The following is a 15,148-nucleotide window of genomic DNA, read 5'->3' on the forward strand; positions in this document are numbered from 1 at the left end:
CCTCCTGCTTCTGAGCCCCCAGCCCTGTGCTGAGCACATAGTAGGTCCCCTACAGATCCCTACAAAGTAACTACCACTGGAAGACCACATATTAGAGAGGCCTTGCAAGGCGTCCAGAGGGGAGTGAAATCAGTATCTCCCCTCAGGGAGCTCCCAGCCTGGGACGGGGATGAGAAATGAGGCCGGGTACGGTGGCTCATATCTTTAATACCAGCACTTTGGGACGCCAAGGCATGTGGATCACCTGAGGTTAGGAGTTTTGAGACCAGCCTGGACAACACGGAGAAACCCCGTCTCTACTAAAAATACGAAAAATTGGACAGGCATCGTGGCTCACACCTGTAACCCCAGCACTTTGGGAGGACAAGGCAGGCGGATCACAGTCAGGAGTTCGAGACCAGCCTGACCAACATGGTGACACCCTGCCTCCACTAAAAATACAAAAAAATTATCTGGGTGTGGTGGTGCACACCTGCAATCCCAGCTACTTGGGAGGCTGAGGCAGGAGAATCACTTGAACCCAGGAGGCGGAGGTTACAGTAAGCCAAGATCACACCACTGCACTCCAGCCTAGGTAACACAGGGAGATTCCACCTAAAAAAAAAATTGCTGAGCATGGTGGCAGACAGCCTATAATCCCAGCTGCTCAGGAGACTGAAGCAGGAGAATCATTAGAACCCGGGAGGTGGAGGCTGCAGTGAGCTGAGATCATGCCACTGCACTCCAGCTTGGGGGGCAGAGCGAGGCCTCATCTCAAAAAAAAATCAAGAAACAAGGCCAGTGAACATTTTGTAGGAGGCCAGGAAAGATAAAGTGTGCTAGGGACTTTGCATATGCTGTTCCCTCTGCCGGGAACACTCTTCCTTCCTCTACGCTAGCCAAACGCCACTCATCTGTCCATCCCCTGCCATTAAGCGATTCCACCTCTGAGCAATCTCAATGCTCTTCTGCCACAGCCTGTGTCATATCCCGATCATTGACCTGCTGCTTACATGCCTGTGTTTCTTGCTGGGCTGTGAGCCCAGCAATGGGGCGTGCTTCTACCTGGCACATGGGAGGTACTCAGCGGGTGTTTATGGGAGCCCAGGGAAGGGAGGAGAGAGGCCCACGTGAGAGGGGGTCTCGGGCTCCTGCAGTGAGTAGGGATGGGTACCTGAGCATGCGGACTAGAGCAGGGATGCCGCCCGACTTGAAGATGGCGAGCAGCCCCTCCCGGTGGTGGGAGAGGTTGTGCAGGATGCTGGTCGTGCAGCGGGCCGTGTCCAGGTCGCTGGTGTTCTGCATGGTGCGCACGACAGCTGCCACCAGCTGGGGAGAGCCCATCAGGGCCCGCCGCGATGCTTCCTTCTTCGACAGCTGGTTCACAATCATGGCCGCCTTGGTAACCACTACCTGGAGGGCGAAGGCAGGTTCGGGGAAGTGAGCACTAAGGAGGGGCCGGGATACCCTCCCCCAGTGCTGAGGAGGACCCCAGTCAGACTCCTCACATACAGGAGGGGCCCAGGTCATGACCTCCCTCCAGTCCTACAATGCCCCCTCCCACCCAGCTCCCCACTCTCCGGGACCCTCACGGACCGGGTCCTCGTCGTTGAGCAGCTTGGTGAGCTCAGGCAGGGCGCGGGTGGCCAGCTCCGCGTCGTCCTGGTAGTTGATGAGATGCACGATGGCCGACTTGAGCAGCTGGGACGGCTCAGCCAGTCGCTGCAGGTTGGTGGCCTGCCCCTCCACCTGGGTGGCCAGCAGCAACGAGCTGTCCTCGCCTGACATGCCAGGGCACATGGCCTCCCGCACGCGCTTGGCTCTGGCTGTGGTGGACATCTGGTACTCCAGGTCACCTGGGGGCCATGGGGACAAGGACTGAGTGTGGGCGCTGGGCTGGGCAGACACTGGGAAGCAGGGCAGGCTGCAGACAGCCCCACCTGGACCATCCGGGCCACCTCCCACCCTGCCCAAAGCCCCCGCGCATGACTCGCCATTCTGCCTCTCACCAGGGACCTAGGGAATCACCGTCACCTCAGTAACCTCATCTGTAAAATGGATCCCACATACTCTGTCCATCATGGGATTTTCTTTTTTTTTTTTTTTTTGTACACTTATTATGTGCCTGGCAATGAATTCAGTGCCTTTCTTTCTTTTTTCTTTTTTTTTTTTTTTTTTTGAGACAGGAGTTCCCCTCTTGTTACCCAGGCTGGAGTGCAATGGCGCAATCTCCATTCACCGCAACCTCCGCCTCCTGGGTTCAAGCAATTCTCCTGCCTCAGCCTCCCGAGTAGCTGGGACTACAGGCACGCGCCACCACGCCCAGCTAATTTTTGTATTTTTAGTAGAGACGGCGTTTCACCATGGTGACCAGCATGGTCTTGATCTCTTGACCTTGTGATCCACCCGCCTTGGCCTCCCAAAACGCTGGGATTATCGGCGTGAGCCACCGTGCCCGGCCGAATTCAGTGCCTTTCTTATATTTTCTCATATAATCGGACAATGACCCTGCAAGATAAGTACTATCAATGGCTCCACTTTACAGATGGGAAAACTGGGCACAGAGGGGTTATAAGGCAGCCTGACTCAGGGGCCCAGACCCCTACTCATTCTCCTCCCTTACCCATCAGGTTTCTTTCAACTCTGAAACCTCAGAGTCTAATTACACCCTCCTCATCCCCAGCGGTAGCAACCGTCCCACTATACAGGCAGGCAAACAGAGGCCCAGAGAGCCACCAACATCACACGGCCGGTCAAAGGGAAAGTCAGGGCTGTGGGTTCAGAGAGCAGGAGCTGGGTCCTCAGCTGAGACGTCAGGTTCCTCTCTAGCTTCCATCCCCTGGGTGGGCCTGGGAGTGCCACAGGTAGGTGCCCAGGCAGCCACACCCTGGCAACTGTCCTGATGCCCCCAGGAGGGGGGAGGCAGAGGTTCCACCCTCTAATTAGTGGGGAAGGAGAGATCTTCGTGGCTTTCCCACCTGGATGCTGTACTTTTTGCTACCAACGCAGTGCCTGGCCCTGCCCAGCCAAAAGACCCCTACCACCCCTACCAGCTGTCAGGGAAGAGACCAGTGTGCAGGAGCTGAGCTTCATAGAGTCCCACCAGCCAGAGTCCACCCACACTGCTCCTAGTGCCCACAGCCCACCCGCTGGCATGTTCAGGACCCTGGAGGCACCTGTGGCTAACGGTCCTAGGGTCTAGCTACTCCTCTCCCTGAGAGAGGCAGGGGAGCCTTGGGCTGGCAGAGTATCCCCATCTCGGGCTAAGCCCCAGAGCTGAGTCAGTCACTTCTCCCGTAGCCTCAGCCTACCTGCATGTCAGCAGCAGAGGCCTGGTCTCCCTCCAGCCCCAAAGAGGGGCCCTCAGGCTTGAGACCTACACCTCCTCTACCCAAAGGGGAATCCCTGGGGGGTTCCTGGGGCATACGGGCCTGGCTCTCTCATCAAACAAGAGGCTCCTGGAGCCAAAGAGCTGCGTCCTCCCTGTCATCCATGGGCTCCCTGAGAGCCGTAGTGATGCCTCCTCATCAGATTCTTTTGTTTTCTTTTTTGAGATAGAGTTTCACTCTGTCACCCAGGCTGGAGGGCAGTGGCACAATCTCAGCTCACTGCAACCTCCGCCGTGAGGGTTCAAGCAATTCTCCTGCCTCAGCCTCCCAAGTAGCTGGGACTACAGACACTCGCCACCATACCCAGCTAATTTTTTTGTTTTTAATAGAGAGGAGGTTTCATCATGTTGGCCAGGCTGGTCTTGAACTCCTGACCTCATATGATCCGCCCACCTCAGCCTCCCAAATTACAGGCATGAGCCCAGCCTCCTCATCAGATTCTTCTGTTCACAGAAGGCAAGGACTATGCCTCTTCCTTCAGACTGGGGGCACCCTGAGGGCAGAGTCTATGCCTTCCCTTTCTTTCTTTCTTTCTTTTTTTTTTGAGACAGAGTCTCGCTCTGTCACCAGGCAGGAGTGCAGTGGCGCAATCTCGGCTCACTGCAACCTCCACCTTCCAGGTTCATGTGACTTTTCGGCCTCCGCCTCTCCAGTAGCTGGGATTAGAGACGCACACCACCATGCTGGACTAATTTTTGTATTTTTAGTACAGACGGGGTTTTCACCATGTTGGCCAGGACGGTCTCAATCTCTTGACTTTGTGATCCGCCCACCTCGGCCTCCCCAGGTGCTGGGATTACAGGCATGAGCCACCGCGCCCGGCCTATGCCTTCCCTTCCTACCGGCGGTTCAGAAGAGGATTCTGCAGCCCTCCCACATGGAGTACCCTGAAGTAGCTGCACCTCCTCCTTCAGACTGGGTGGGCCCCTGTTAGCATAAGCTGTGCCTCTTCCCTCAGGCCGGGAGCCCCCTCACAATCTGCCTCCTTTCACTCTGGCCTCTCTCCAGGACCCAGGCAGGTTTTCTGCCCCATGGATAGTCCCCAGGGTCCTGACCTTGGCTCGGGGGCACCCCTTGGGTGTAGGTGGCGGTCTTCTTGAGAGTGTACTGGCGCCCACAGGCCTCGTCCTCCTCCATGATGCCCTTGCTGCTGACAGAGGGCACGCAGGTGTTGGCGCCTGAGTGGATGCCCGAGTCGTAGGTGTACGTCTGCTGCCACTCAGTCACCTTGATAGGCTGTTCCATCAGATTTATCACCTCCATCGTGGCTACTGGGGGCACAAAAGAGGAAGTCAGGAAGCAGGAAGTCAACTGGCCCCAGTGGGGCACCCCAACACCTTGCCCAGCCCCCAGCTTCAGCCTATCCCCAAGTCCTGCCTGTCTTCCCACATCATCACCCTGGCCCCAAGGGGTTCCAATCAGGGTGCAGCAGAGGATGAGGGGAGTGCCCAGAAGGGCACCAGGCCCAGGGGGGGCTGCCCATGATGAGACACCCTGGGAGCAGTGAGCCCCAGGGGTGTAGCTGTGTGTGAGTCCTGGGCTCGCTTCTCTGACCTCTCAGAGGGATGGCCCCAGGGGGCAGGGCAGTAAAGGACCAGCTGCCGCCAGCAGCCCCTGCTCACTCACCTTGCCGCCCTGACCCAACTCTCCCAGGGACAAGAGAAGGCACTCGGGGCCTCCAGCAGCTTCTGAGGTCCCCTGGACCCACCCTCAACCCCTGGGACTCCCTGGGAAAGGCTGCAGGTAGCTGGGCAGGAAACTGGGTGGGGCAGGGAAGCGGTCTGACAGGTTTCTATGGAGCGCCCCAGGCTCCCTCCAAGACTCCAGGATCTGGCTTTCCTACAGGTTGGGCAGGGTCCTAAGTGGCCCCAGGGCCCCTTCTCTCCCAGCCTTCCCAGCCCCTAGAAGCTTTTTTGAGTCCTACGGAGCAGTTCAAATCTCAGCTTCTCACTACTGGGGCAATTCCCCTCTCCACGGAAACTCAGTGTCCTCATCCATAAAATGGGGTCACGCCACCTCCCTCAAAGGTGGTTGTGAGGATCTGCAGCGCCTAGTGCATAGCAGGTGCTCAGAGGCCACGGCCATTACCATCAGTACCGCCTCTCCTCCAGAAGTGCTTCCTCACCTCCTGGTCTCCCCAAGCCCAGGCTAGGGATCTAGGGTGGGGCAGGCCTCTGGGTGGTCACTGCCATCGGGAACCCCTCTCTCTCTCTCTGCAGAGGTTTAGGGGCACCTGGACGTTAATGAGTAGCAGGACCATACTTCGTACTAGGGAGGTGAACTTCCCACTTGGTCTGTGTTTCGCTCTACTATCCTGGGAACTGACCTGCAGAGGTCAGTGGCCGCAGGAAGAATGGACACTGTGATCCCATGAGGGCCTACTACGAGCCAGACCTCTCACAGACACCGTCATACTCACAAGTGGGTTTCAAAGTGCATGTGCTGTTCCCCCCACATACAGATGCAGAAACTGAGGTAGAGCTGCCAGGTGCCTGCACTTTGGGAGGCTGAGGTGGGTGGATCATGAGGTCAGGAGTTCGAGACCATCCTGGCCAGCAAGGTGAAACCCTGTCTCCACTAAAAATACAAAAAATTAGCCGGGCATGGTGGCACGTGCCTGTAGTCCCAGCTACTCAGAAGACTGAGGCAGGAGAACTGCTTGAACCCAGCAGACGGAGGCTGCAGTGAGCCAAGATTGCACCACTGCACTCCAGGCTGGGTGACAGAGCCAGACTCCATGCCAAAAAAAAAAAAAAAGAAAAAAAAGAAATGGCAGAGTGGCAGAGTTGGGACTGGGACCAAGCATGGGTGTGAGGGGCACTGAGTTCTGTGGCCTTTACATATCCCGCACAGCCTCAGTGAGTAAGCAGAACTCAGGCTGGTCCACCCATGAAGCCAAGCAGCACCCGGGTTGTCTCACTGTGATGGGGACCAGGTGAGGGTGAGGGTGGTGCGGCTAGGCAATCTGGCGCCACCCAGGAACAAAGATCACCAAGGATAAGTCTTCCCTGTCACAGCCCCAGTGCCGCCCTCCAGGAAGATGACGAATGCTCCTGCAGGTCTCCCAGCCTTTTATGGCAGGCAGCCGTGAGCACACCTGGAACAGGCAGAGGCAGGGGCCAGGCTGGCTCCCAGTTGCCTCCTTCCCTCTCCTCCCGCCATCCCGAGTGACTCAGAGTTTCGGGCTGAGGCCTGGCATGGTGGATCACCTGAGGTCAGGAGTTTGAGACCAGCCTGACCAACATGGTGAAACCCCATTGCTACTAAAAATACAAAACTGGCCGGGCGCGGTGGCTCAAGCCTGTAATCCCAGCACTTTGGGAGGCCGAGGTGGGTGGATCACGAGGTCAAGAGATCGACACCATCCTGGTCAACATGGTGAAACCCCATCTCTACTAAAAATACAAAAAATTAGCTGGGCATGGTGGCACGTGCCCGTAATCCCAGCTACTCAGGAGGCTGAGGCAGGAGAATTGCCTGAACCCAGGAGGCGGAGGTTGCGGTGAGCCGAGATCGCGCCATTGCACTCCAGCCTGGGTAACAAGAGCGAAACTCCGTCTCAAAAAAAAAAAAAAAGTTTCGTGAGAAACAGAAGCAGGTCCAAAACCCCTGGGCCACCAGATGTGCACAACTGCTTCCCAGACATTCGCAAGTGCAGCTATTTCAGGAGGAGCCCCCCAGCCCCCTTCCCACATGCACCCTTTCCCCGGCAGCAGAGGGGAATGGCCACAGGCAGGAAACGGGGGAGGGAGGGGCTCAGTGAAGACAGACACAGGAAAATCCTGCCGGGCGCTCCTCGTGCCCTGCTGCCTTCCCCAACCAGCCCCCTGCCTCAAGGGTGAGTCCCAAGAGAGAACAGAGGAGAGCTTGGAAGAGAAGCTGCCCCCGGGGAGGAGGGAGAAAACCCGATGTTCAAGCAGGAGAGAAGGAAGGTGCAATGTACCAGTAAACACGGCCGCAGTAACCCTCTGAACACTGCTCTGTTGGGCTAAAGGCTGAGCCACATCTGGATGCTGCTGGACATCTGCAGCTCTGGCCAATACACACACTGCATCCCAGCCAGAGGACTCTCCTCCGACGACACTGCCTAACCCTGGGGCTTCTCAGCTAAGCAGGATGGGAGTGGGCCTCAGTCCAAACCACAGGGTCACCCCTCGCCAGCCTCACATCGAAAAGGACCACCACAGCCAAGGCAGGCCATGGGCGAGGAAATTCCTCAGCAGGCCCCTCACCACCCCCAACAGCCCAGGTCTGCCGCCAGGACACTGCTGAGGGCTGGACGGCTGCCCAGGGAGAGGCAGAATCACAGGATGCCATGGGGGCGGCGGAGCGCACAGTGGCCTTTATTATTAAATGAATCTCATTCTTCCCTCAAAGCAACGCTGGCAGATGTTTTATTATTCCCAATTTTTTTTCCCTTCTTTTGTGTGTGTGTGTGTGTGTGTGTGTGTGTGTGTGCGTGAAACAGAATCTCGCTCTGTCACCCAGGCTGGAGTGCAGTGACACGATCTTGGCTCACTGCAAACTCCACCTCCCGGGTTCCAGCAATTCTCCTGCCTCAGCCTCCCAAGTAGCTGGAACTACAGGCACGCACCACCACACCTGGCTAAGTTTTGTATTTTTAGTAGAGACGGGGTTTTACCATGTTGGCCAGGCTGGTCTTGAATTCCTGACCTCAGGTGATCCGCCCACCTCGGCCTCTGAAAGTGCTGGGATTACAGGTGTGAGCCACCGCGTCCGGCTTTATTCTCAATTTCTAGGTGAAGAAAGAGGCTATGGCTGCACACTGACAAAATGGCAGCACTCCTGGCAGGACCAGCATCCAATCCGCCAGAGAAGCCTGAGTGGGGCTGAGCCCTCTTGCCAAGGGGAAGACCCAGGCACTTGCAGATGGAAGAAGAGCACCCAGCTGCGAATCAAAAGTCCCAGGTTCAGGCCGAGGGCGGTGGCTCACGCCTGTAATCCCAGCACTTTGGGAGGCTGAGGTGGGCGGATCACAAGGTCAGGAATTTGAGACCAGCCTGGCCTACATGGTGAAACCTCATCTCTACTAAAAAGTACAAAAATTAGCCAAACACGGTGGCGCACATCTGTAATCCCAGCTACTCAAGAGGCTGCGGCAGGAGAATGGCTTGAAGCCCGGAGGCAGAGGAGGTTGCAGTGAGCTGAGATCGCACCATTGCACTCCAGCCTGGGCAACAGAGCGAAACTCCGCCTCAAAAAAAAAAAAAAAGAAAAAGTCCCAGATTCTAGTCCAGTTCTGCCACAAACTTGCTGGGTGTCCCTGTGTCCCTGGATCTCAAAGGAACATTGATGTCTAAGATTCTAGGAATACAATACCAGGATTCCCATGACAGGCAGAAGAAAGCTGACAGTGGGCAACGTCAGAGGTGGGAAGCAGTTCAGAGAGAGGATACACACCAGAAACTCCTCCTGAGGAAGGGGCTGGGGGAGCTCTTCCTGCAACAGGAAGGCTGGAAGTCAGACCTCAGGCAGGACAGTCAACCAGCCCCACCCCTCTCCTTACCTACTGCCCAGGAGAACAAGGGAACTTCTCCCACAAGAAACAAAAGTGCTGCTTTTACAGTTCCTAGGGTGGAGGGGCCACACCCAGTCAGTCCTGTCCCTCTCCACCCTGGACCCAGAGTCAGACCTTCCACAATGCCCCCGGACAGAGCCAGGGTGGAAGCGGGAGAGACAGACGCGGGCCCTGCCCACTCATCCCAGCCGGGCAGGGACAGAGTCAGGGCGGGTTTCTGAGTTGAATGGGGGGCCTTTGTTTAGAGCTTGCTCTATTGCTAGCAGCGCAGGAGGAAGAAGCCAGCTCAGAGACTGCAGGGACAGCCCAAGGACAGGAAGAGGGGTGACAGGCCCTGGAGAGGGGGTGCAGAGGACCGTTCTCCACCGAGCCCACACCAGCTAAGAGTGTGAGCAAGTAATGAAGCTACATTGGGAGCACCCCGATCTTCAGGAATTTTCATTCCTGCCTCCTCGGCACAGCCAACCCAGAGCGCTGGCACCCGGCACCCTAGGTCCAAGACCGTCCTGGCAGAGCGCGGGCCAGCCCTGACATTGAAAATAGCCCCACCAGAGCTACACCAGGCTCCTTCCCTAGCCAGCACCTGCCAAGGACAGCCAGCAATGGGCACAACTAGGCTGGGCTGCAGGGCACCAAGTGCAAAGACGACACCTGGAAATAAGGACAGGAACGGGTCACCCCAGAGGCCATGCTGGAAGCAGGCTCAAAACATGGCATTTGGAGACAGAGGAGCAGGGCGGAGCAGGGCAGAGCAGGGCAGGGCTGGGTCCCCCAGAGGTTCCTTAGGCCAGAGGCTAGCACCCTGTGCAGACATGGGTGCCCAGGCTCAGACAGTGACAGAGGATGCATGCAGGATTCGGAGTGAGGAGAGGGATCCTTCCAGCCCCAGAACTCACTGGCTATGGCCTTGGGCATATTACTCAGTTTTCTTAAGCTTCCTTTTCTCATCCGTGAAATGGAGATGATCAAGTGACTTCTTTTGTCACTGTGACTCTGGAAGCCCTCCGTCCACAGGAAAGGCATGCATTCTCATACTAGAAGAACAAAGGTGGCAGAGGAGGCAGAAGCCAGCTGGTACAGTGGCTCATGCCTGCAATCCCAGCACTTTGGAAGGCCAAGGTGGAATGATCATTCAAGCCCAGGACTTCAAGACCAACCTGGGCAACATAGTAAGACCCTGTATCTACAAAAAATAAAAATAAACTAGCCGGGCATGGTGGCACACCCCTGCAGTCCCAGCTACTATTTCAGAAGCTAAAGCATCCCTTGAGCCCAGGTGACTGAAGGTGCTGTAAGCCAAGATCATGCCGCTCCAGTCTGGGTGACAGAGCGAGACTGTGGTTTTTTTTTTGTTTTGTTTTGTTTTTGTTTTTGTTTTTGTTTTTGAGACGGAGTTTCACTCTTGTTACCCAGGCTGGAGTGCAATGGCGCGATCTCGGCTCACCGCAACCTCCGCCTCCTGGGTTCAGGCAATTCTCCTGCCTCAGTCTCCCGAGTAGCTGGGATTACAGGCACGCGCCACCATGCCCAGCTAACTTTTTGTATTTTTAGTAGAGACGGGGTTTCACCATGTTGACCAGGATGGTCTCGATCTCTTGACCTCGTGATCCACCCGCCTCGGCCTTCCAAAGTGCTGGGATTAAAGGCTTGTGCCACCGCGCCCAGCGAGACTGTGTTTAAAAAAAAAAGTGAGGGCAGCACAGAGACCTGCCTGGCTGTCCATTTGGGGGCACCCTGGCTTTCTGACCCCTGAAATGGGGACTTGGTAGGGAGCTGCCTCCCAGGCCCTAGGGAGGCGGAAGGAACATGGCTGAGGAGCAGAAGGGGAGGGGAGTGGAGCTTCGCTCAGGCCAGGTGGAGACACGAGGCTGCCCCCATGAGTCCATGCTGCCTCCTGCAGCCAGGCCCCCACGCAGCAGTCCCAGGGGGAGGCTGGGCTCAGCGGGATCTCCACCCCCACCTTCCCCACGCTGTCCCTGGCTCCCGCTGAGGTCTGGCCAGCAGTTCCAAGCACAGACAAAAAGAGACTCTAGAAAAGTGCAGAGACACAGACATGACGGCTTCCCTTGAGAGCCTGTCTCCCACTCAGGCTGGGGCTTCCCAGGGGGGCCTCTACCCTCAGCTGGCAGCTCCGGGAGGGAACTTCCCGCAGACTAGAGCTTCTCTGGCAGACACTGTGGTCTCCATCAGCAAAGTGGTCCATTCCAAGAGCGCAGAACTGAAGCGGGAGCTGTGTCAGAGAAGCTGGTCTTAGGCTTCCGGAGGAAAACCCTCACTTCCAGTCTGGAGGGCAGCCCGCGCTGCAGCCTGAGGACGAGCTGGGGCTGGGGGAGGCTCGGGCCGGCCGACCAGCTGCTGTTTGTTTTCCTCCTTCTGGGCTCCTTCCCAAAGCAAACAAACTCGGCTGGGAAAATGAAGGGGATTTGTAGGAGAGGGAAATGCCACGGCCAAGTGGCTCGACCCGGGCACCTCTGGGCTCCCCTGGAGAGGGCTCCAGCTGGAGCTCCATTCCCTGCTGGTGACCCCTGTGGGCAGATTCCCAAACCGGCAGACAACCCCAAAACGGGACTCCTGGGAATGGAAAAACACTTCACGCAACCCCAGGAAACAACAGTAAAAGGCTGACATGTGTTGGTGACGCATAACACACAAGCACTCTCATTCCGCTGCGTCCAACCACCGCCAGTGGGGCTGGGGCAGCCCGGGGTTCACGCGAAGCCCACTCCTCAATCACAGCAGCTCCGGCCCCAGCAGACTGATGCCCACTCCCTGGGGAGTGATTCTGCAAGGATCCCTACATGACCCTCTTCTGGGACAATCCGTTTATTATACAACACATGCTGGAAAACCAGGATTGGAATAAAGGTTTGGCTAAAATCCGTTACTGTAATCAGGGTGCAGCGGCTCACCTCTATAATCCCAGCACTTTGGGAGGCCAAGGCTGGTGGATCCCTTGAGCCCAGGAGTTTGAGACCAGTCTGGGCAACATGATGAAACCCCGTTTCTACAAGAACATGCAAAACTTAGCCGGGCATGGTGGCATGTGCCTGCAGTCCCAGCTACTTGGGAGGCAGAGGTGGGAGGATTGCTTGAGCCCAGGAGGTGGAGGTTGTACTGAGCTGAGATCATGCCACTGCACTCCAGCTGGACAACAGAGAAAGACCCCATCTCAAACAAACAAAAACTGTTACTATATACAGAGCATGAGCTCATAAAGATCAAGGCTCATGAATAAAAGGATGCCAAGGAAAGAGGAAGTGACCTTAATGAAAGTTGCCTTTTAGAATTATGGGCAATTTTTTTCCTTTTCTCTTAAACTTTTCTAAACTTCCCAGTTTTGTTTTGTTTTTTTTTTAAAACAATGATCAGTTCTTTTCTTTTTCTTTTTTGAGACAGGGTCTCACTCTGTTGCCCAAGCTGGAGTACAGTGGCACAATCATGGCTCACTGCAGCCTTGAACTCCTGGGCTCAAGTGATCCTTCCCCCTCAGCCTCCCGAGTAGCCAGGACCACAGGCACACGCCACCATGCTCGGCTAATTTTTTTTTTTTTTTTTGAGATGGAGTTTTGCTCTGTCGCCAGGCTAGAGTGCAGTGGGGTGATCGTGGCTCACTACAACCTCTGCCTCCTGGGTTCAACAATTCTCTTGGCTCAGCCTCCCGAGCAGCTGGGACCACAGGGGCGCACCACCACACCCAGCTAGTTTTTTGTATTTTAGGAGCAACAGGGTTTCACCATGTTGGCCTGGATGGTGTCGATCTCCTGACCTCGTGATCCACCCACCTCAGCCTCCCAAAGTGCTGGGATTACAGGTGTGAGCCACCACACTCGGCCTTTTTTTTTTTATTTTTAAAGAGATGGGAGCTTGCTATATTACAAAGGCTGGTCTTGAACTCCTGGCCTCAAGCAATCTTCCTGCCTCAACCTTCAGAGTGACTGGGATTACAGGTGTGAGTCACTGCCTCCGGCCAGATACTACTTTCTCAATCAAGGGAGAGGAGGAGTCTCCCCTAAACAAGCAGCTTATTGATTGTCAAGCCCTGTCCCAACTCTGCCCGGTCCCTGTCACTGTCTCCATAGTGGGGAAAGACACAGAAAGTTGAGTTTCAGCTGGGTGTGGTGGCCCGTGCCCATAATCCTAGCACTTTGGGAGGCTGAGGTGGGAGGAATGTTTGAGCTCAGGACTCTAAGACCAACCTGGGCAACATAGCAAGAACCTGTCTCTACACAAAACTTCAAAATTAGCAGGCATGGAGGTGCGAACCTATGGACCCAGCTACTCAGGAGACTGAAGTGGGAGGATCCCTTGAGCCCAGGAGTTCAAGGATGCAGTGAGCTGTGATCACGCACTACACTTCAGCCTGAGCAACAGAGTACCTACCTCAAAAGAAAAGGAAAGGAGGCTGGGTGTGGTGGCTCACGCCTGTAATCCCAGCATTCTGGTGAGCGGATCACTTGAGGTCAGGAGTTCAAGACCAGCCTGGCCAACATGTTGAACCCCTGTCTCTACCAAAAACATAAAAATTAGCCAAGCGTGGTGGTGGGCGCCTGTAGTCCCAGCTACTTGGGAGGATGAGGCAGGAGAATTACTTGAACCTGGGAGGAAGAGGTTGCAGTGAGCCTAAATCGAGCCAGTGCACTTCAGCCTGAGCAACAGAATGACACTCCATCTAAAAAAAAAAAAAAAAAGCCTGGGAGTGGTGGCTCACACCTGTAATCTCAGCACTTTGGGAGGCTGAGGTGGGCGAATGACGAAGTCAGGAGTTCGAGACCATCCTGGCCAACACAGTGAAATCCCATCTCTACTAAAATACAAAAAATTAGGCAGGCGTGAGGGCACGGAGAAGACAGGAGGAAAGAAAACTGAGCTTCCTGCCCTGAGGGCCCCGAAGGCCAAGACACCAGGAGGCTGAGCACTGCAGAGTGGTCCGCCAGCCTTCCTTTCAGATCTGGCAGAGGAAGTCGCCGCACAAGGAGATACTCCATGTCCCCAGACTCAACCACATCCCAGAAGAGGCCTCTCGGTGTCACTTGCGGAACACAAGCCCCGGTGGCCTGCCCAGCCACACTGCTTTTCCTCTTCACAGGGGTCACAGGGCCAGCTCACAGATGCTTCTCCCTCTCACTGCCAGGTCGCTCTTCTGCCAAAAAAAATTTTTTTTTTTTTTTTTTTTGAGATGGAGTTTCGCTCTTGTTACCCAGGCTGGAGTGCAATGGTACGATCTCGGCTCACTGCAACCTCCGCCTCCTGAGTTCAAGCAATTCTCCTGCCTCAGCCTCCAGAGTAGCTAGGACTACAGGTGTGTGCCACCATGCCCAGCTAATTTTTTGCATTTTTAGTAGAGACGGGGTTTCACCTTGACCAGGATGGTCTCGATCTCTTGACCTCATGATCCACCCGCCTCAGCCTCCCAAAGTGCTGGGATTATAGGCATGAGCCACCGTGCCCGGCTCCCCCCAAAATATTCAAGATAAGGAGTCTCCCCAAAGGGCGATGATTCCTGCCTGGCCTCCCTGCCAGACAGGAGAGCCTTCACCAGAGAAGAGTCAATGCTGAGCCTCCGACTTTCCCTCTTACCCCTCAACTCAAGATCCGTCTTTAGCAGGCAGAAAGCCCTTCCTCCCGTCTAGACTTCATCCCTTCTGACTATAAGAGCATCGTGCTGTAGCTCTCATGTCCTCATGGGAGGCGGAAACCTGCAACCTGACGCCCACTCGGTAGCAGTCAGCGGGACAGGGTGCATTCTCTTTTCTTCTCTGTCTCAAGTCCCGTTAGCCTTCACGATCAATCATCCCCAGGCCCGGGATCCCTGCCTGCCCTCACGGGATGCATAAGAACAGCAGTGGCAGGCTCGGTACTCCGGCTGCACCATCACATAAAGAGAACCCATTTCCCAGACCCCAAATCCACGCCCATTCTAGTGTCAGATGTCCAGCTGGCAGCAACGCCAGAACCAGGACAATCTGACACCAGCTCCTCCCTAGAGGGCCGAGGCTCTGGCTGACAGGCAGCACGCATGCCCCCACCTCCATCACCAGAAAGGCCCTGCCGGCAGCTGCCTAGCTCAGGTCTCCTGGGCTCCAGAGCAGAGGACAGCCAGTTCCCCGTCAAGAGCAGCCTGGCAGCACTGCCTGGCCCACTCCAGCAGGGCATTAGCCCAGGCCTAAATCAGACTCCCGTTTCCCTCCACTCCCCAAAGAGCAGTACCCCGTTATCTTGGCACAGCTCCAGCTCCCAGCAA

At 55.9% G+C, this 15,148-nt stretch overlaps 1 protein-coding gene across 6 annotated transcripts in view; it reads right to left on the reverse strand.

The window, feature by feature from the left end:
* The window catches only part of JUP (junction plakoglobin), a 31,587-nt gene that overhangs the window by 12,177 nt on the left and 4,262 nt on the right, over positions 1–15,148 (reverse strand). For 5 of the 6 annotated variants that reach the window (XM_010330630.3, XM_010330626.3, XM_074388711.1 and 2 more), the window contains exons 2-4: positions 4,424–4,639; positions 1,576–1,835; positions 1,154–1,392 (exon numbers count right to left, since the gene is read on the reverse strand). In XM_010330630.3, the coding sequence (XP_010328932.1) occupies positions 1,154–1,392; positions 1,576–1,835; positions 4,424–4,631 (707 nt within the window). In that variant the 5' untranslated portion in view covers positions 4,632–4,639. The remainder of the gene's footprint in view (positions 1–1,153; positions 1,393–1,575; positions 1,836–4,423; positions 4,640–15,148) is intronic. The other variant, XM_039476405.2, reaches the window with a different exon arrangement.

Source organism: Saimiri boliviensis, chromosome 17 (genome assembly GCF_048565385.1).
Source record: "Saimiri boliviensis isolate mSaiBol1 chromosome 17, mSaiBol1.pri, whole genome shotgun sequence".
Classification (NCBI taxonomy): Eukaryota; Metazoa; Chordata; class Mammalia; order Primates; family Cebidae; genus Saimiri; species Saimiri boliviensis.